The sequence below is a fragment of the Hyperolius riggenbachi genome, chromosome 4, assembly GCF_040937935.1.
Source record: "Hyperolius riggenbachi isolate aHypRig1 chromosome 4, aHypRig1.pri, whole genome shotgun sequence".
In the NCBI taxonomy this organism is placed as follows: Eukaryota; Metazoa; Chordata; class Amphibia; order Anura; family Hyperoliidae; genus Hyperolius; species Hyperolius riggenbachi.
In genome coordinates, this window is record NC_090649.1 from 398,042,932 (window position 1) to 398,064,570 (window position 21,639).

Consider the following 21,639-nt stretch of genomic DNA (forward strand, 5'->3'; position numbering starts at 1 on the left):
GCATTGCAATAATTTTATACAAATTTCTGCAGCTTAATTCTGGATGCAGTAGCTGATAATTTTCACTGGTCAAATTCCAAGCTACGTAAATTTACATAAAAAAGGAACATAATGATTGCATCAGCTCAAAATTACAAGTACCGGTACTTGTTTGACCATACTGTCAAACATTTCCACCTCCCAAGACATCGAGTTAGCCATATGAAGATTCCACTAGAGGGCGCATGAGAACATCAATAGGCATAAGCACTGTCTTTCTGGTTCTTTTCTTTTCAGTAACTTCTAGTTAAAAGTTAAGAGAGCAAACTTTTGTTTTCTAGTTAAAATGAAACTGAGGTGAGAGACATATGGGGGCTGCCATATTTATTTCATTTTAAACAAAACAAGTTGCCTGGCAGTTCTGCTGAGCTTTCTGGCTAGTAGTGTCTGAATCACACACCTGAAACAAAAAATACCCATATAGCTCATGGTGAGCCAGAACCACTAGGAAAGTATAAACAGCTAAAAGAGACCAACAAGCTCTTTATTAAAAAGAAGTGCTAAGAAGGCAAAATTACTTATTTTACCTGAAACAAGCATTAAAGGGACACTTAAGCCAGAAAAAAAAAATCAGTTTTACTTACCTGGGGCATCTACCAGCCCCCTCCAGCCGTCCCGTGCCCTCACAGTCACTCACGGATCCTCCGGTCCACCGCCGCCAGCTAGTTTTGTTTTCGCTGACAGGCCCTGACAGGGAGTTGGCGGGCCTTCTGCACTTGCACAGGCCTGGCCACAGGTATCCTTCTTCATGTTCCCATCCTCAATAGTGTCCTGCACAGGTGCAGGACGCTAATGCTGACAGGAACACGCAGAAAAATACGTGTGGCCGGGACTGTCAGCAAAAACGAAACTAGCTGGCGGCGGGGGACTGGAGGCTCTGTGAGTGACTGTGAGGGCACGGGACGGCTGAAGGGGGCTGGTAGAAGTCCCTGGAAAGTGAAAAAGATTTTTTTATTCCTGGCTTAAAGAGAAACTCCAACCAAGAATTGAACTTTATCCCAATCAGTAGCTGATACCCCCTTTTACATGAGAAATATAATGCTTTTCACAAACAGACCATCAGGGGGCGCTGTGTGACTGATTTTGTGCTGAAACCCCTCCCACAAGAAGCTCTGAGTACCGCGGTACTTTTGGCAGTTTGTTACAATGTAACAAGGCTCACAGACAGGAATTAGCTGTTTACAGCTGTCTCTAACAGCCAAAACAGCTAGCACCAGCTACATAACCTGCCCACAGTAAAAATGTCACCATGTAATAAATGTCAGAATGTAAATCAGGGAGAGGAAAGATTTTACAATGGCCAAACACTGACTAAATCATTTATACATAATTATTGTAAAAATGAAGCACTTTTTTCATTACATTATTTTCACTGGAGTTCCTCTTTAAGTGTCCCTTTAAGCTTGTGAAACTTTTGCCAGAAACATCTGATCTACATGCTTGTTCAGGGTATTAGAGGCAGTGGATCACCAAGACAGCCAGGCAATGTGCATTGGTTAAAAGTAAATAAATAGGTCAGCTTTCATATGTCTCTCACCTTGGGTTCCCTTTAAAAATCACTGTCCAAAAATGAAATTGCAGTTCCAGTACAGTACAAATAGCAGCTTCTTTTCAGCACCGTTTCAGGAATTTTTCTTTCTCCAGCTTCCATGCTAGAACCACAGAATACCTATATTTTGCGGTATTGTTAAACTGATTATAGACTCCATTTACAATGATAGACTCTAGTGACTTGCCCCATATGTCTCCATACTCCCTTTTCCAGACTGCTAGAATCCACATCAGCAATCCTATGAGATATCTGTATGACTAAATTTTGACTAGAGGTTGATAACTCCGTTTAACTTTACATATTTTTTGGACTATAAGATGCTTTTTCTCCCCCCAAAGTGTTTGTGTGCGTGTGTGTGTGTGTGTGTGTGTGTGGTGGTGGTGGGGGGAGGGGGGGGGACCATGCCAGGTGACCCAGGTGTCCCTCCATATAGACCAAGATATTGCACCGGTCTGTTGCCACCAGTTTGACCAATCACTGTGGGAGTTTGGGAACCAGGGGTGCCGCAGAGGTATGGCCGGCGACAGGTGCACACCGCTCCTGCTCTCCATCAGCTGGTGTGGAAGTAGCCGCACATAGAGAGCCTTCAACAGGCTTGGGAAGCCATCTACCAGCCAGTGTCAATCCTCTGCTAGGCAGCCCGGTAAATCTGCTTGTTGGTGCATGCACAGTCTGACTGCGTGCACTCCCCCCATGGTGCTCCCTTGGCCACGAGGGTTCTGCGCCTGCGCAGTACGGTGCAAAGCGCTCCTAGCTACAGGGGGTGTGCACGATTTCCTAGATGGAGCGGCTGTGTAGACGACGATGGAACGACCGGCCTGAAGGGGGCCAGAGGAAGCCCCAGCTATGTATAAAACATTTTTGGGACCCCATTTCAGGTCCCCTTTAAGGAATACTAACGATGATAGAGAAAACACACACAGCGGTTTGGATTTTAAAACAACATCTTTGCTTATGAATTTTGGGTGTATGAATGACTAGAGGTGTGGCTGTGGCATGTCCATCTCAAAAAGTTGGGAGATATGAGTGTGCAAGCTAACTACAACTGTTGTTTATAAGTCGTAAGTAGCTCCATACACCGAATGTGATTGTCTGCTGCGATACAGCAGGGCCACGCCGAGGCAGAGGCAAGAGAGGCTCCAGCCTCAGGGCGCAATGTAGGAGGGGGGCACAACTTACTCAGCTATCATACCCCTATTGTGTTTGAAGCAGAAAGGAATAGGAAAAGGGGAACAGTGACTGCAAGCCAGATAGAGATTAGCGGGTTGGGGCCCTGGATTGCCTCTCAGTCTAATAGCAATCAGTGTGTGACAGCTGGGGTGGGAGGGATGGAGGGGCGCACTTTGGTATCTCAGCCTTGGGTGCTGGAGGACCTTGTCCCTGCTCTGCTGCGCAGTATAGTACTTTTCATACCATCTCCCTCTGTACTCTTTTAGTGTGCGGCGAATATGTTTTCCAGTGACTCAGCATTCCATGCCATGTTAAACCATATTTAAACGATAAGCAGTAAGATGTTTGCATTATTCTGCTCTTATTATTCAATGGGGAATGCTAGTTATGTAAAAACTTCTGGTCCCAGCATGGTCATTATAACATGCAAGGAAATTTCTTCTCTGTTCTACTCATTTAAATGATTGCTAGTGATGTAGTCAGTTAGGAGTTACAGCATAACTATGCAGTGTTTAGCAAGCTAACATTCTGATAATGTTTTCTATTTCCAGGTAACGTTTCTTTCATTACCACCAGATCTTTAGCTAGTTATGTGGTCCAGTTTGGAAACGTTCAGATCACCCATAATTAATAAAACACATTCATCGGCTAGTGTTCTGACTTAAAGGGAACCTGAAGTGAGAGGGTTATGTGGGCTGCCATATGAATTTTCTTTTAAACAATAGCACTTGCCTGGCAATTTTGCTGATCATTTGCCTCTATTGCTAGGTACACATGATACAATTTTCTGACAGATTTACTGTCAGATCGACTATTTCCAACAGGTCCGATCTGATTTACGATCGATTTTCCAACAAGAATTCAGATTAGATGTTTCTGATAAAAAAAAAATCTGATAAGATAGCTGCATGCCTGCATACTTGTTTCAGATATGTGATTCAAACACTACTGACCAGAAAGATTAGCAGGACTGCCAGGCAACTTGTATTGTTTGTAAGGAAATACATATGGCAGCCTCCATAGCATACATTTGAAAACCCTGCATGCTAATTTGGGTGCGGTTTGGAAAAAAACAATAAAAGGGAGCATTTTATAGTGGTAAGAATATTGGTAAATTTACGAATATTCCACAACCTATTTAATTTAGTGAAATATCGGGAATATTTGCTGATATTTTACTATGACCTATCCTCTTCCTACTCTCACGCAGAACCCTCTCCTGCTGAACAACTAATAACCATTCCCCCCAACTGATAAGCGGGCAACTATTAACCCTTCCCCACCGGGCAACTAATAACCCTCCCCCCCCCCCCGAGCAACTAATAACCCTTTCCCCAGGCAACTATAAACCCCTCCCGGCAACTGATAAACCCCCCACGACAAAAAAAATGGTCGCCGGCTAAATATGCTTCTCGCCTCCCACAGTTCCCATAGCGGGCAGCCTCGCAACAAATAGCCCTCCCCCCAGAAACTAATAACCCCACCCAGCAACTAATAACCCCCCGGGCAACTAATAAGCCTCCTCCCCGGGCAACTAAATAGGCTTCTCGTCCCCTATTGGTAGCAACAGTTTCCATAGCGGGTGGCCCTGGCGCCCGCTATTTAGCACTTATTTTTGGTTGCGCTACAATGAGCTGCTCCGGCCTACATATCCCTATTGACCTCACCAGCCAGTGCAGCTATGTGTGTTTTGCCATCCGTTGCAAAATGCGCATAATTCCAGCAAATGTGTTCCCTGCCTGAGTGCCCTTAACGCATGTTTTACCTCATGTTTTACCTCATTTGTGCTGGCTTCTCACGATTCACTAACGTGCACTAACATTAACCCTTATCACAAAAGTTTTGCATACATTTTGTTCCTTATTAGGAACATAAATTAAAACCTTGGAGCTAATTTTTGCATACATTTTGTCTCCAATTAAGAACATTAATTAAAACCTATGAGCTAATTTGTGCATACATTATCTCATCTAGTATTTCTAAATGACTCAGGAAAGCTGTCTCTCATGTCTAAATGTAGACCTGCAATAAACAGCAGGCTTCCATTAGCAATGTGCTATCAAGATGTATTGCTATTCAAAATAACAGGACGGATATGGTTGTACTTTGAGTGCGCAGTGTTAAAATAAAAAAACAGCATGGGGTGGCCTACTAACCAAATCCACGAAATGCAATCCGTTGCCACTGAATTTATGTAAAAATGGATCTACATATGTCCTTCAAAGAACACAGTACAGCCTTGATGTAGGCTGAGAACCACCTGGTTTGGGGTATTAGAGCAATGCCACTTGTAAAATGTGAACCCTACAGATGTAAGAAGGCCCACTTTAGATCAATGAACTATAAAGCAAAGAAAGTACATTTTTCATAACTAGTAAGAAGTAGTAGTTGGTTGAGTCAATACACAGTTCTTATAATGTCAAACCGCTTGGCCTGTTTAAGGGATGCACTTTTAAGACTTGTAAACAACAGCTATGACAATCTGATGAAAAATGTGCAAAGCACATTTACTTGCAAAGCAAACAGAAGTAAGGACCCTTTGAACTATCAGTACTAAAATGTTGTCAGCAGTGTTTTCAAAGCCAAATAGAAGTGTTTCACCTTCTATTTACTTTGACAGCATCTGAATTTGTTTTTCATAGAAGCTCCCCCTAGCGGCAGTGCAGACGCAGTTCCAAGCCTCACGTGCACAGCAAATACGAGCACTCATCTATGAGCGTTTTGATTTCCCTGCACAGGGGTGAGTTTCGAACTGCTCAAAAATCACTCTGCAATGCTCAGAGCAACTTGTGGGAGGCAGGAGAGAAACAAGGGTTGGGAGGGGGGCAAAGACAACAAGCTGCACCAGGACACTCCCCAAACGGTAATCTAGACAACCATGGGCTTTATTCAATAGGTTTGTCCCCAGTACCAGAGTACTTTTGAAGGACTAACTCTAAAGGCCCATACCCACGGCACAATATTTGCGGCAATGTTACCTGACATTGGGCAACATCATTTAAAAAAAGCATGTTAAACAATGTTGCTCCCCCAGGCGATCGTGCGTCGTTATGCGACGGACACAGCGGATAGGATGTTTAAGATCCCAGATGACTGCGCACAAAGTACCTCGATCACTTACTTCCCATTCGCGCCTATTGTGTAACGCCGCATGACGTCGCAAGCAAGAAGAGGTGTCGATTGATGCCCGTTGTCAAGGGGACGGCACTGGACCTTTTGCCCGGTGAGGACATAGCTTAAGACCCCTCTTCTGGTTGTCTTTTCCTATTTTCTTCATCATTATTGAAAGAATGACCTGTACTGCCTTGGAACATTTTAGATGTAATTTACTCGGCCAGTAATAGGAAGTTAGAATTCCTGCAGTTAGTGCTGTCATGTTAGCCGCAGGAGTTCTAAGCTTGTCATTAAAGTTTAATTAATTTAAATTGCTATCTACTTATGGTGCACACAAGCCACAGGAACAGCTTTATTCCACTCATGGTCATGACTCTACAAAAAGCAAGTAGCTGTCTACTGACTGATACTGCTGAGAGCCTCATCTCTTCAGATTATATGAAGAGCCCTGCACTTTTCACAAGGATATTGGTAATGAAGAAGATCACACTGTGAACAGACAGCGGTCTGCATCAGGCTGCTTCCTAGATGTGTATATGTTTTCTGTCCTGATGCAGTCTCATATTTTAGGAGTGTTAGATTGAAAGTAGACCAAATGTAATGCAGATCTGTCGATTTGCAGATTACAATAATGTATCCTATATATACAGGGTTGTGGAGTCAGAGTCGAGGAGTCGAAGTAGGAGTAATTATTGGGTACCTGGAGTCTGGGGTTTCATAGACTGAGGAGTTGGAGTCAGATGATTGTTTTACCGATTCCATTGCCTTGATCCTATATATCAAACTTTGCTTAGACAGAACAGTACGTAAAATTAAAACATTCCCCTCTGAAGTCTAAAATCCGCGAGAAAAGCAAGCCTCCCATGATGCAGTGCGTCTTACGATTCAGTGCCTTTCCCTTATGTCTGGTAGAGGAGTACCGTGTTGACATCATCACACTCTCCTCAGCACCACAACCATATAAGGTTAGACAGATATGACTTGAAGCACATAACAGACCTGAAGTTCCTAGACTGACGAGCACATCAGTTTTATAATATACATCCATAATATCATAGGAGGCATGGGGGCATAGTGAGTAGCACTGTTGCCTTGCAGCGCTGGGTCCCTGCCTTGAATCCCATCCTGTGCAGGGCACTATCTGCACGAAGTTTATATGTTCTCCCCTCATTTGAGTGGGTTTCCTCTGGGCAGTCCGGTTTTCTCCCACATTCCAAAAACATACTGAGAAGTTAATTAGCTTCTCCTAAATATTGGCCCTAGATTATGATGAAAATATGAATATAGGTGGCCACTAACAATACAATTTGCTGAATGATCGTTAGCAAACAATTCTTCATTTGAACAATTGGAAATAATCACCACTAATAGACAAAAATCTCCTAACCAATCCAATCCGATTGATGGGATCCGAAAATCTGATCAATTTCATTAATATGATTGGATTAAATTTGAGATTTTTGTCCATTAGTGGTCCCAAACGATCATATGTGATAAGAAGAATTGTTTGTAAACAATCGTTCAGCAAAATGTATCGTTAGTGGCCACAGCGATTAATTTGTGAGCTCCTCTGAGGGACAGTTATTGATAAGACTATGTATTCCGTAAAGCGCTGCAGAAAATTTCAGTGCTATATAAATACTAAAACTTTGCAGTTTGTTTTTATAAGGCCTCATTCACACCAGTGCGCTTCTGTCCGCTTCTGTCCACTTTTTTTCAGAAACATGTATCTGTAACATTGATGTGCTGAAAAAAAACAGACAGAAGCGCACAAAGTGTGAATGAGGCCTAAAACAGCAGTGTTTCAAGAAGTAAAATTGGGGTTTCTGTAATATAGATATTTCAAAAGGTAAAATATTTTTTTCCTCCTACTTTAAAAAGGTATCCCAGGGAATTTTGTTTGACTACATTGTTTTAGGAGTGAGTCTTTATAAAGAGATCAGTCTGTACCCTGCTCCTCCATCTGCCACGGTCTTGCTGATGGAGAGAGCGGTGTTTCAGACCTCTAATTATTATGGAAATATGGGTAAGGTAATGGCAACTACCAATCCTGGCAGCTCTACCACAGAGCTTTACATGAAGGGCTCTTTCACCCTGAAAACGCCACCCCATCCATTCCCAACCTAAAGCAGATGCAGGGGCCACTCACTGAAGGCATAAATTCAGTGCCTAGCAGGAGAACTCTGATCACATGACCACATCGGTATTCAATCAGTACAGTAATGAGGCTGCCTTAAATCTAGTAGTGCCTATGAAGGACCTTTATTAGGTAGAGGACCTGTGAAGGAACATAAACATGTACTGTATATACTCGCTTATAAGCCTTATTTTTTAGTATAAAAATGTGATGAAAAGTTACCCCTCGGCCTATATGCGAGTCAGTGGAGCAGGTTTTGTTATTGGCAGAGGAGTTTAAGGATTGTGCACTAGTGATCCTGCTCTTGCCAGCTGCCTCCCTGCTGTGTCCGTGGCCCCCCATCCCCTGCAACTGGGGGCCTCCCATCCCCCAGCAATTGCTGCGTCTCATATCTATGACGCCATCTAGTGGCATCTTGAGACACAGCTGTATCATCCTTGGTGCACATCTGTCTATGGGTAGAGAGGATGACTTGTACTGGGGCAGATATGGCTACTGGGGAGGGGGCTTATACCGAGTCAATCACTTTTTCCTGGTTTCTGAGGAAAAAGTAGGTACCTTGGCTTATATGTGGGTCGGCTTATATACGAGTATATACAGGTATTTTTTACTGCTTTTTGGATTTTAGTGAACTTCTGCATAGAAAAATTGATAAAAGTGTTTTTTGTTTATACTTCCCCTGTTCCTTTGCAATGGGTGTGAACCAAGGCTATAGGTAGGAATAGATCTAGAAGCAATGCAGAAACCTCAGTGCTGCCATGTGATGTGATGTGGCAGGTTTTTGAAATGCTAGGCACTGCAATAGCCAAAGCACAAGCCTGCCAGTACATCTGCTCAATATCATGTTCAATATTATACAGTACTAGGACAAATTCTGATTATATATTCCGATATTATGTAACTGTCTTCAGTGGTGAAAAGTACTCTTTGGGTGTGACACGTGAATAGAGACGTGTGATGAGTCAGTGTCATTTATGCGATACTAGGAGTGTAGGCATTATGTGAAATAAAGGCAACACCTTTGTTTTACCTGTACAAGAGTTTCCAAAAGTCTAATTTGGTAGTCCACCTTTTATATAAGCAAATGTAGTGTTGGTATCATCATACTACTTTAATTATATGGCTCTGAAACACTGAAAACCGTGAGAGATCGGGGAGATGACTCTCCAAGTCACACTCATGCAGGATAGCTGCTGTTGTCACACAAATGGGAAAAGGGTGACTTTTGGCTTTTTATAGCTATTACTTATTTGTTGTTGTTGTTTTTTTTGTTTTGTAATACAGTCTACGCAAAAACCAAAACTGTAATTTGTACTTTAAGGCAAGGTCCACATGCATGTATAAGTAGTCAGATGACCACGCCCACTATAGGCAGCCAGATGACCCCACCCCCATTATAAGCAACCAGATGTCCTCCCCAGGTACAGGTATAGGTAGCCAGATGACCCCACCTAATGCAGAGTGTGCAACAGAGGGGTTAAGTGACTCACTTTTTTACAGAAACCTTTGAGGACGCACAAGACCTTTCTTCCTCCTGTCGCTGGCACCATAGAGTGGGAGAAGGAAGGCGGGTCTTGTGCATCTTTGGTGGAACCTGAAGAGGTGAGTTATTTAACCCCTCTGCTGCCAACTCTGCATGTGCCCATTTCTTCCCCCTCCGTAACTTCAACCCAGGTGGTGACTGGTGCAGGAAAGCGTCCCTTCACAGCACCTCCCTGCTATGAAATAGTGCACATCCCCACAGAGGGTCTCTGACACACGTACTGTGGGTTCACCACCACTGTTATAGTGCATACCAAATGTACATCATGCAGCATTTTGATGTTGTTGTGCCACTCCAGTACAAATATTTTCCTAGATATGTGTTGGTATGGCAGACGTGGCAGAGCTTGTGCTTGTCTGGGTAGAGATTCTCTGATTAGCTGATGTCAAATAATTCATGATCATGCTACTTTAATTATATGGCTCTGAAGACGGGCAAAGAGATCAGGGAGATGTCTTTCCAAGTCACACTCGTGCAATATAGTTGCTGTTGTCACACAAATGTGAAAATGGGGACTCTTGGCTTTTTATAGCTATTACTTGTTTTTTTGTTTTGTAACATATGAAAAAACTGAAACTATAATTAGAACTTTAAAGCTAGGTACACATGCATGATTACTGTTGCCCGGATGGATCGGGACTCAACCCCTCGGAAGACAGTTTGGGACTGAGTGTTGTACAGACAAGACACATTGCTAGCCTACAGGCTAGAGGTGCTTTTTTTTTGTTATGGACGGACAAGGCACAACCATGAAGCATCTTCCAGCTGGTGGAATAAGGTGGAGCACAATGTGGTTGGGCATCACTTAGGCATCTTTGCCACTAAAGATCAGGTGACACCTGTACACACTCTAGATTCTCATCTGAGACAGTGGTCCTGGCTGAGTGTCATCAAGTGTGTGTATATAGTGGTAGTCGCTTAGTAATTTGAGCGCTGGCAATAGCTGGCTTCACGCTGCAGTTAAATTTATTTCCGCCGTATTTGCATCTACAAGGCAAGGGAAAGGTGCCCGCTAGATTGTGAGACATGGTTTTGAGGATTTGTTCGCTGTTAGTAGAGCATCATTGTATTCAGACATGCATTTGGTGTTCCAGTGGATCTCTAGGTGTTTAGGTCTTGGCACTGCCGTTAATGTCCAACTTTATGCCCGATTGTCGTTTAAACTGGTCGTTTGAACGACGTGAAGTACAAACAACAAGTCATTCAGACATCATGTACACACTGACCAATAAAGCGGCTGACATGCTAATTTACCTAATTTACATGTTGTTTAACCAACTTGATAATGGACAATGGACTGGAGAGAACAATGGACTAGATTAAAAGACTGATCAAACAACTGTATGTTTGAAAGTCTTTTAGTTATGGTGGCCATACACTTATAGATTTACAGCAGATTCGACCATCAGATCAGATTTCTGACAGGAATCTATCTGATGTGTGCCACACACTAGTAACAGATTTCCAATAGATTTCAGAATGAAGTCTATTGAAAATCGATTTAAATGCATTATTGGACCATTAGGTCCAATGCAACTCTATGGGCCATTGATCTGCTGCCTGCAGCAGATCAACCTAGATTTTCCATCCTGTCAGATAGATCAAATCAATCAAAATCGGCCGCAAATCGATTGATCGACCGATCGAATCGAACGAAGGCTGAAAACGACCAATGTATGGGCCCCTTTAGACAAACAACTACAGGTTGTTTGTACATACGTACGGACCTAACAGTCGTTAGAACGACAGTTGGTCCAACGGATCCACCAAGCGGATTGGGCAAACTGGCTGTTATTAGTCGGTCGACTGCGTGTACACACGTCCAACTTGTCGTTCAAACGAAAAGTCGGATGACAAGTTGGAAGAAAAAGTTGGACGTGTGTATGTTTTACACACCAGACAATAAACCATTTGTTTGTAAACCTGGCTTTGTGCATAGGGGTGTTTGGAAGCTGAAGCATGCCCTTCACAAACTGTTGCGGCAGTCAGAATACATTGCGTTTTTATGAAAGCTTAGTATGTAGACCATAAAGCTCAGGGCCAGCGCTACCATAGAGGCAAAGGGGGCAATTGCCCCAGGGCCCCTGAGCTTGTAGGGGCCCCCAGTGGCTACAAGAGGAATTTTTTTTTTCAAAAAGACCTTATAGTTTTTGAGAAAATCGATTTTAAAGTTTAAAAGGAAAAAAAAATACACATTAAAAAACCTGCCGACTTTAACGGTTAATAGCAAATCCACCTTAAATGCTAGAAACCCTAAATTTGCAGGATATGTTATGCTGGATACACACGGTGCGTTCGCGCACTCGATTTTCCCGTCGATTCCCGTCGATTCGTTTATTTCCAACATGTCTGATTTGGATTTCGATGGATCGTTAGATCGATTCGGCATACTTTGCATGCGAATCGACCTAACGATCCATCGAAATCCAAATCGGACATGTTGGAAATAAACGAATCGACGGGAATCGACGGGAAAATCGAGTGCGCGAACGCACCGTGTGTATCCAGCATTAAAGCGGACCCAAACCAAACATTTTTTTAATTAAAAATATTTAGTTGCACCACTCTGACACATACAAAGATAAATAAACACTCCTTCAAGCCTATGATCATTTCAGTGCATGCTTTTCACCCTTCTCTTTTCATAGCTAGGGTTATATTGGGGGCAGCCATTAGCAATTCCTCCATTGCCGGACACCATCTACTCCACCAGTTTGCCGGAAAAATCCCGCCAATTTGAAAGGAAGGGAGGGGTTCCTCCAATAAATGTAAAATATTTTATATTTGTCATCATGCAGCTGAAAAAAGACTGCTATTTATTATTATAATTTAGAAAATAGATTTTATTTCTGAAATCTTGTATTTTTAATTTGGGTCCACTTTAAGGAGATCATTGGGAATAAGAAAAAAAAAACAATTTTTCAAAAAGTCCTTATAGTTTTTGAGCAAATCGATTAAAATCGATCGATTTTAAAGTTTTGAAGGAAAAAAGTATACTTTTAAATGTGGTAAATGTCACTCTTAGTAGCAAACCTAACGGTAGTGTTATTTTACATGCATTAAAAGAAAGAGCAATAAATTTCCTGACGGGGTTTCCAGGGGGTCCAGCCGCAGCGCTTTGGCCAGGGATCGCTATACAGCCGCAATATGGCTGTATGAAGATCCCTGGCATTTTTTCCTATTTTCCCAATTTTTTTTTTATGTTTAGAGTGTGGGAATTTTTTTTTTACAATTATGTGGCGTCCCACTCCTGAAACTTTTTAACCCCTTGTCCCCCATGCAGGCTGGGGTAGCCAGAATGTGAAGTTCCGATCGATTGGGGCTTCACACCCTGACTATACTAGCTGCAAAAAAGGTCCCTTAATGCCGATTTTTGTTCCTGGGTATCTGTTGGGGGGCCCCCCAGGTTTATTTTGCCCTGGGGCCCCATTGTTGCTTAAACCGGCCCTGATAAAGCTGTAGCCCCAGAGGCAATCTTGCTTTCTCCTGCTGATCCACAGCCATTATCACTGTGTTAGGTTACCTTGTGATTGCCCCGGAGACAACTTTGCTGTCTCCTGTTGATCCACAGTCATTATATCACTGCATTAGGCTGCCCTGTGCTTGCCCCATAGACAACCCTGCTGTCTCCTGTTGATCCACAGTCATTATATCACTGCATTAGGCTGCCCTGTGATTGCCCCATAGACAACCCTGCTGTCTCCTGTTGATTCGCAGCCGTTATCGCCCCAGCTGTGTCCTGCTGATCATGATCCCCTGCCGCTCATCCTCTTCATATAGCCCACATTTCACCCTGTGTTATTATGCCATTCCAGCAATGCTCTATCCTGGTTGGCTTGCTGCATATACTGTCATTTTTTGCCATCTGTAGCAAAATCTGGAAAGGTAGCTAACAGTTACACTACATTGATCAGATGTAGCTGCAGCAACATTTGATTGGTCCATTTTCAAGCTGCATATAATTGAAAAATAATTGGCATAAAATCTGCATTAACTTAGAATTATATGCATATCACTGGTCATCCCTACTAATGTGTTGGATTAGCTGGGCTAGTATTATTCGTATTAGGATTAGAATTATTGTAAAGGCTTATGTATTTGGGCGGTCCAGCTGCAAGAGAGCCATGCTGCACGGTATTGCATTGTGCTGCGGTTTTATTAATGCAGCATATTCTGTTCTGCTATATTTGGAGAACTGTGAGGGCAGAATAACCATGATGTAAATACAGTTCAGCAACAGTATGAAAGCATTTCATTTACATATGCAGTTTGTGGTGAATGTGTACTGTTTATCATGTACAGTACCTAAGATGGTATATGTATATGGTCCCTTAAGCTAAGTACCCACAGGCGGATCACAGCCAGATGGATCAGGGATCTTCGCCGATGAACGATTGTTCCCTGATCCATCTGGCCAAATTTGCAAGCATCGTTTACACAATTGCGGCAAAACCCCCAAAAGTCAATGTAGATCAGAACGATCTAATCTAGCATGGCAGTCATTCAAAAATGAACGATTCCAGCAGGTGGCATGCATCAGGAAACTTCGTTTAATTTTCGTTTAAGAATGTTGTGCAATATTGTGAAAAAAATCGATTGTCGCAAAAAATCACGCTGTAGGTAAGGTCCTTAAGATGGTACCAGACTGAAAGTCATTATGGCCTTCAGTGCAAGCCGTCCTACTGTAAACATCTAATGATGCAACTGTCTAATGATATTACATGGCAGTATGGTTAATCTTGTGCATTTGTTACTAATTAAAGCAAGGCTGAAGTAATCAAAGCCATTAATTAGAAGGGGGTATTGGTATAATTTTGGCCAAGTAGTGTATGATCACTTAGGCTCCTCTGAGGTTGGGAACTGATGATAGGCTTCATCTACCCTATGTGCTTTCCAGGATATTAATGCTATGAAAACATTGCAAGAACACAACTTTAAATGGGGATTCCACTTTTGTTGAAAAAAACTCAATGCTTCAGTTCAGCTATGTACATATCAGGATTCATGGCAAATATTCTTTCCACAGTGTTTCTAACAGAATCGTTCAAAATTTGCTGCCGGTATAGTTTAGTCCTAGAGTTGAAGTGGATTAGCCTCTTTTCCCAAAGGAGGCTGAAGGTGGTGAATGCGCTGGCTGGTTATTTGGTTGTGCTCTGCCGGAGCATTTGGAAAGGCAGCTCCCCTATGGAGTTACATTTAAACAGGGCTGTGGAGTCGGTCAAAAAATCCACCGACTCTGACTCCTCAGTTTAGGATTACACCGACTCCTCGACTCCGACTCCTCTAATTTGCATATTACAATTTTGTTGATTAACAGTATGTAACGTGAAATTCGTCTCTTAACTGCCAACGCTTAGGAATTTTACAAGACAACTGAAGTGAGAAGGATATGTAGACTACTATATTTATTCCCTTTAGACTAAAACTAGTCCTTGGTAAGAGTACTTGTAAAAGGTACAGACCAGAACAAAGAACATCTATCAGGCCCTAGGCAATGTAAGTGTGGGTACATGTAAGAGTGATGTGCAGGTACTCTGCAGGGGAATGAGGAGATTCTTCCTCTATTACACATCTGAACATGGATCAGGCCCTAGGCAATGTGACTGTGGGTACATGTAAGAATGAGGTGCAGGTACTCTGCAGGGGAATGAGGAGATTCTTCCTCTATTACACATTCTTCATGCACAATCTGAAACAGGTTTATGGGTGATAGACAACACCTCTGTGTTCAATGTGCACAACATTCTCAGTGGATTCCCTGCAGCTCTGTGGGGCGAGCATATGTAGAGTATAGTACTACTGTGTAACAAAGTAAACCTGAGACAGATGAAATTAAAGTTTTCCTCCAGCCGCCTTCAGGCTAATCAGTCCCTCGCTGTCCTCCTCCGCCACCTGGATCTTCTGCTATGAGTCCAGGTTCTTGAGGCAGTTTGGTGTAGTGCGCATGCACACACTCCGCCGCCGGGAGCATACTACACCTGCGCAGCACTATTGTGCAGGTGCAGAATGCTCCTGGCTGTGGAAGCGGCACGTAGCCAGACTGCTCTGACTGGCTAAATTACCTGGACTCATAGCAGAAGATCCAGGTGGCGGAGGAGGACAGCGAGGGACCGAATGGCCTGAAGGGGGCTGGAGGAAGCCCCAGGTATGTATAAAGCTTAACTTTTAATTCACCTCAGGTACCCTTTAATTCATAGCCACCAAACTAAATTTTAACAACATATCAAATTACCATATTTGATTTCATGAGCAAAGAGAGTGCGTACATTTGCATAAACCAGCATCAATGCAGAATTATTTCCATCTCATTGACCATCTCTATTAGTGACACGGCTACACATCAGGCTTTATACTTACAGCATAGATGTTATTTCGTATATATAAGAGATTCCTGTGTACACATCATATATACTGTACAGTCACAATCAGATATGTATATCTGACTTTAAAAATACGGGGACTGCTTTATTGAAGCAGCACAAGTAACTCATTTTGATTGGTTTATTTCATTTTTGTGTACTGAACACAGCTATTACTGTATGTATAAATTATTTATGATGACTATTATCTGAGAAATAGAACATTTTATCATATTTTCTATTTTAATTACAGTTACAAATTCATTAGGAGTCGGAGTTGGTGCATTTTTTCCCGACTCCGACTCCAGGCACCCAAAATTGCTCCGACTCCAACTCCACAACTCCGACTCCGACTCCACAGCCCTGCATTTAAACACAGTGGCTTTCATCCTCACATGTGACATGTTGAATTTTTGTTGCCGCCTCTTAACACCACTGTGTGTCAAATGAGGACATGTGTGGTGTTACAAACGCTGACATTAGCTGCATGAAATTGCAGGTCTGTATGGCTGATATTGTGGTGAAACCCCTCCCATATTGTGATGTCAGGACCTAGGTCCTGACAGTTTGCTGTCTGTGAACATCGTCGCATTTTGGGAAACTACAGCGTTTTCCAACTGCCAAGCAAGCAATATCTCCCTCCCTCTCCCTACCGTATGCATAGACCTCTCAGTAATGAACATTCCGCACAGTTCACCTGGCAGATCTAAAGATGTTACCACTAGTGCTAAAGTTCAGAATGTAAATCGGGGAGAGGAAAGATTTTACAAAGGGCAAACACTGACTAAATAATCTATGAATTCATATTTTATTCATTATGTTATTTTCACTACAGTTCCTCTTAAAAATCACTCAACTGGTAATGTTTTCTTAGTGCTTACTTGATTGCCGAGAAGTACTGCTAGTACAATATTGAACTTGCTGGCCATGTGTATCTCTCATTTTAAAAAGGAAACTCTACTTTAGTTGAGAAAAACTTTAATGCATCAATCAGCCTCAACATTCCAAGCAATGACATTTTAAGTGAATAAATGAAACATACATTATCTTATTACAATGGCACCTGTCAGTGAGTGAAAGATATTAGGCAGCAAGTGAACAATTTTTAAATGGGTTGTGTTAGAAACTGGGGAAATAGGACATCTTAAGCATCAGAGAGGGTTTGACGATAACCAAATTGTTATAGTTAGATGACTCACTCGAAGTGTATCTGACATGGCAGGTTGTGGGGTATAACCTCTAAGCAGCAGACTGTATATACCATAGGTGTCAAACACAAGGCCTGGGGGCCACATGCAGCCCTATTTGCCATTTTATGTAGCCCTCTAGTACTTTAAATGTGCATCATTGCAAGCAGTAAGCAGAGGAGCCAACCAGAGGAGCACGCCAGTGACAGCGTTTCTGGTTGAAACGTTGTCAGTTTGAAGTGAGGTGCAGCAATAACCCATGGGACCCTCCAGTGAAATTAGCATGGGGCCCCCTCCTGGTAGCCAAACCCTCTCATGTGCCTTGTGAACTCCCCCACACCCCTTCCCCACCACCTCAGTTTACCAAAAGACTATGGGGCAGTGATGGCTAGCATCTTGCCTTGGGCCACATTTCATCTTGATCCTTTTCTGCCGAAGCAGCACTGGGGCAGCTAAATATTAAACTGTTCTACTGCGCTACTCTGCAGAAGGGGGAGGAGCTGCCCCCCATGTTCACTATGGTTACGCCATTTAGTTTGATACTGATCAATAAATGTTAAATCCTAATAAACAATTTGGCCGGTGACTATGCTTTAGATAATGGCCCCTTCCGTGATTAAGTTTAACACCCCTCTTATATAACAAAAGTGGTGCACAAAAGTACAGCCATTGAGCTAGCAACGGGTTCATGGCACCCATTGATACCTCAATATTTTGTAATGACGGAGATGAGAGAAAGAAGTAACAGAACAGCGCTTAACAAATAGTTGTGCATGGGACTTCAATGCTGCAGGCCAGCTAGTGTTCTCTTGCTGAGTCTTGTCCACCACTAAAAGTATGTGAGATTCATATCTAGATCATAGAGCAGTGATCTGCAAACTTGGCTCTCCATCTGTTAAAGAACTACAAGTCCTACAATGCACTGCAGGAGTCTGACAGACAAAGTCATGATTCATAAAGGCAAATGCATTGTGGGACTTGTAGTTCCTTAACAGCTGGAGAGCCAAGTTTGCAGATCACTGCCATAGAGCAATGGAGTAAGGTAAGCCACCAAAGAAACCGTGAACCAGCAGACCAGGCCTCTTTACTGGTTCACGGTTTCTTTGGCCTGCAGATCCCCCAGATCTCAGTGCAATAAAAAGGATTTGTTTCGATGGACGTTAAACACTTCATTATTTGTATATTTGATCTGTTGCTATTGTATTTTTTTATTGATTATTATTTATTTTTTAGCTTGATGACCTACTTCGTGAGACCCTAGAGAAGGATGCTTCAGAACCCTCCATCCGAAAGGATTTTTACCAAAGGTATTATATCATAGGAAATGGATTTAGTCTTCAAATGGAAATCTCAACATAAAACAGGGATAACTTATGTAAGCTCTAAGCTTAGTATGGATGGTGGTTCCAAAGCTGGAGAATGCTGAAGAACATAAGCGATGTAGAAAACCTCCAGGATTAGATTTTTTTTAATTTTCTGGTACTAGATGGCAAAAGTTTAGAACCCTCATCTGGGTCATAGGGGAACATAGTGAGTGTTGCTGAATGTCTGGGGAATTTACATTTGGTTGCATGCAGTCTCCACAGTGAGAATGGTTTAATAAACCCAGACGATCCTATCTAGCAACATTTTATCTGTTGTCTTCTTATGTTCTTATAAAAATAGGACAATTATTTTCACTTGCTAGATTAACCACTTCTCTACCACGGGGTTTTTCACCTAAAAACCACAGCAATTTTCACATTTAAGGGAGGCAAGGGTTAATGGGCTTAATGGGGGTATAATTTATTTAAAAAAAACCTCACTGATGCTGATCAGTCACTAATGCTGTGTTAGTTATCTGAGATCCTCTCACGAGTGATCTCAGTAACTGTAACAGCAAAGAGACTGATGCAATGTTTACACACATTCTGCATGAATAAGCACTGTCATTGGCTTTGTGAACACATGTTCACATCAGCCAATCACAGACCAGCGGGTGCCCGACGCGTATGCACGTCCGCGTACACGCGGACGCGAACGCGCACGCGATCGCGCACGCGATCGCGCACGCGATCGCGCACAGCAGGAAAATAAACAGGAGTTGCCTATCTACGCCCCTGTGACTCAGGTGAATTTTAAAGGGGCGTAGATAAGCGTGGCAGAGGTTGTTAAGTGGTTAATCAGCTTCATTTTATTCAGGGAGCATCTCTGTAATGAAGTGGGTATGTTTATAGGTATTTTCTAGAAATCCACCCAAATGACTTTGTAAGTTTTATGTTTGGGCACTGCGTGGTTTTTAAACTCATTAAAATGTAACGTCACTTTTTAGTAAAAGGAAACTACTTAAAGAGACACTGAAGCGAAAAAAAATGATGATATTATGATTTGCATGTGTAGTACAGCTAAGAAAAAAAACATTAAGATCAGATACATCAGTCTAATTGTTTCCAGTACAGGAAGAGTTGAGAAACTCCAGTTGTTATCTCTATGCAAAAAAGCTATTAAGCTCTCCGACTAACTTAGTCGTGGAGAGGGCTGTTATCTGACTTTTATTATCTCAACTGTAATTGAACTGTTTACTTTTCCTCTGCTAGAGGAGAGTTCATTACTTCACAGACTGCTCTGAAAGACTCATTTTGAATGCTGAGTGTTGTGTAATCTGCACATATTATAGGATGATGCAATGTTAGAAAAAACACTATATACCTGAAAATAAAAATATGAGAATATTTTCTTTGCTGCTAATCTTCTAGTAATTATTCATAGTACACAACCAATTCATTATATCATATATTTTTTTTCGCTTCAGTGTCTCTTTAAGAGCCCTTTTCCACTAGCAATCACAATCACAAATCACAAACGCTAGCGATTGCGATTTTTCATTTTTCTGTTATGCGATTGCAAATCGATTTTCATTTGCATTGCATTAACATTGTAAAAATCGCTCCAGAAAGCGATAGAGATTTGCGATTTCCAAATCAAATCACTGTAGTGGAAAATACTTCTCGTGATTTCTATGATAAAGTAACAACCCTAGCGATTTAAAAATCACTAGCGATTTGCGATTTTGCGATTCAGCAATCGCAATCGCTCTAGTGGAAAAGGGCCCTTAGGCTGTGTCATATTGAAACAACTAGTCGCAGCCATTAAGATGCTGAGCAGCTGCTGCTAATGCTGTCCAATTCTAACAATTATGGCGCACAAAGCAGCAGCAGTTTACTGTGTGACTTGGTCCCTAGTATCATGATTCATGTAAACTGATATATGTTTGGTAATCTATTGTACATTGGGCCTGATGCACCAAAGGGCAGTATATTTTCCCTGTGCAGGCAGTGCATGGGAATTACTAACTCCAGGAGAGCAGTGTCTATTACAGTATTAGTGCTGTGTACGATCCTGGTGCAATGCGCGTATTGCCATAGTAATGCACAGCGTGTTACTCCCTGTAATGCGTGTGGCCTTACAGGGGGTAACGCCAATACTTTATTATGCTACTAAATTTGTTGTGGTTTTTCTAGTAACCTCTAGGTTCTGTTTCTTAACTTGCTTTTCACTTGGACCTTCTTTGCGATCTTGGATTTGCAAACCTACCATAGCTCTTGTATTACTGTTTGTTTGTTTATTTGTTTTATTAATGATCATGTAATTTAAAGAGCAAAGTTTATTTATGGACTTTGCAAAGCTTTCATGTTGACCTCTTTGTAAACCATACTTTCCTGGGTGTATTTCCCTTGGCAATAATTATTTGAATCCTTCAAACATGCTATTCGGGAAAGTCAGAGGCAAGCTAATATGCAATTAACTTTTTCTACTCAGTTTATCTAAAGTAACTTTTCTGCAATTGAAAAAAAGTATCAAAAAGTGTGTGGAAAAGTACTATCAAATTTATTTTAACTATTTTCTTGCTTGCTGGTGATTTAAAAGCTGTTTTGTTGAAAATAAAGTTTGAAAATATCACCTAGGAGAAAACTCAGGAGTAAAAGTTAATTGCAGCCTCCATATGTCTCCCTTTAAAGTGGATCCGAGACTTTTACTCATTGCATAATTGTGTTCCCTTCATATAGTTTATAGGGCATTCCTCAAGCCAAATACTTTTTTGTTTTTGTTTTAATACTCTTATTCCCTATAAACTAAACAAGCCTCGCCCACAGCTTCTCCAGAGAGCCTTGGCCTCTGAGCCTTAGTAGCAAGGGCTTATGGGAGCTCAGTCTGGGCAGGAGGAGGTTACTAGCCAGAGGTTTCAGAGGCAGAGAGGAGGATGGAGTAGTAGAGGGGAGTGAAATTTTCACAGGCTGAGGGCTGGAGATACAGATCACCTTGCCTGTGTGTAATGTGACAAACAGAACATGGCCGCTCTCATTGTATCACAGGAATAAATAATCATAAACTGTTGAAGCTGTTTGTAGCTAGATTTGCTGAGAAAACTATCTAAACTTTAGATAAGCTATATAGACAAGTAACTTGTTATAGTTAGTTTTTCATCTCGGAACCGCTTTAGGCTAAAAGATTTCCCTTTCACTCATCTTAGAAAGTCGGTGATATACATAATGAAGATT

General features: G+C 42.0%; 1 protein-coding gene across 2 annotated transcripts in view; it reads left to right on the forward strand.

The window, feature by feature from the left end:
* NPHP1 (nephrocystin 1) overlaps positions 1-21,639 on the forward strand; it is a 111,551-nt gene that overhangs the window by 15,448 nt on the left and 74,464 nt on the right. For both annotated transcript variants that reach the window (XM_068232259.1, XM_068232260.1), the window contains one exon: positions 18,335-18,408. In XM_068232259.1, coding sequence (XP_068088360.1) covers positions 18,335-18,408 — 74 coding nt within the window. The remainder of the gene's footprint in view (positions 1-18,334; positions 18,409-21,639) is intronic.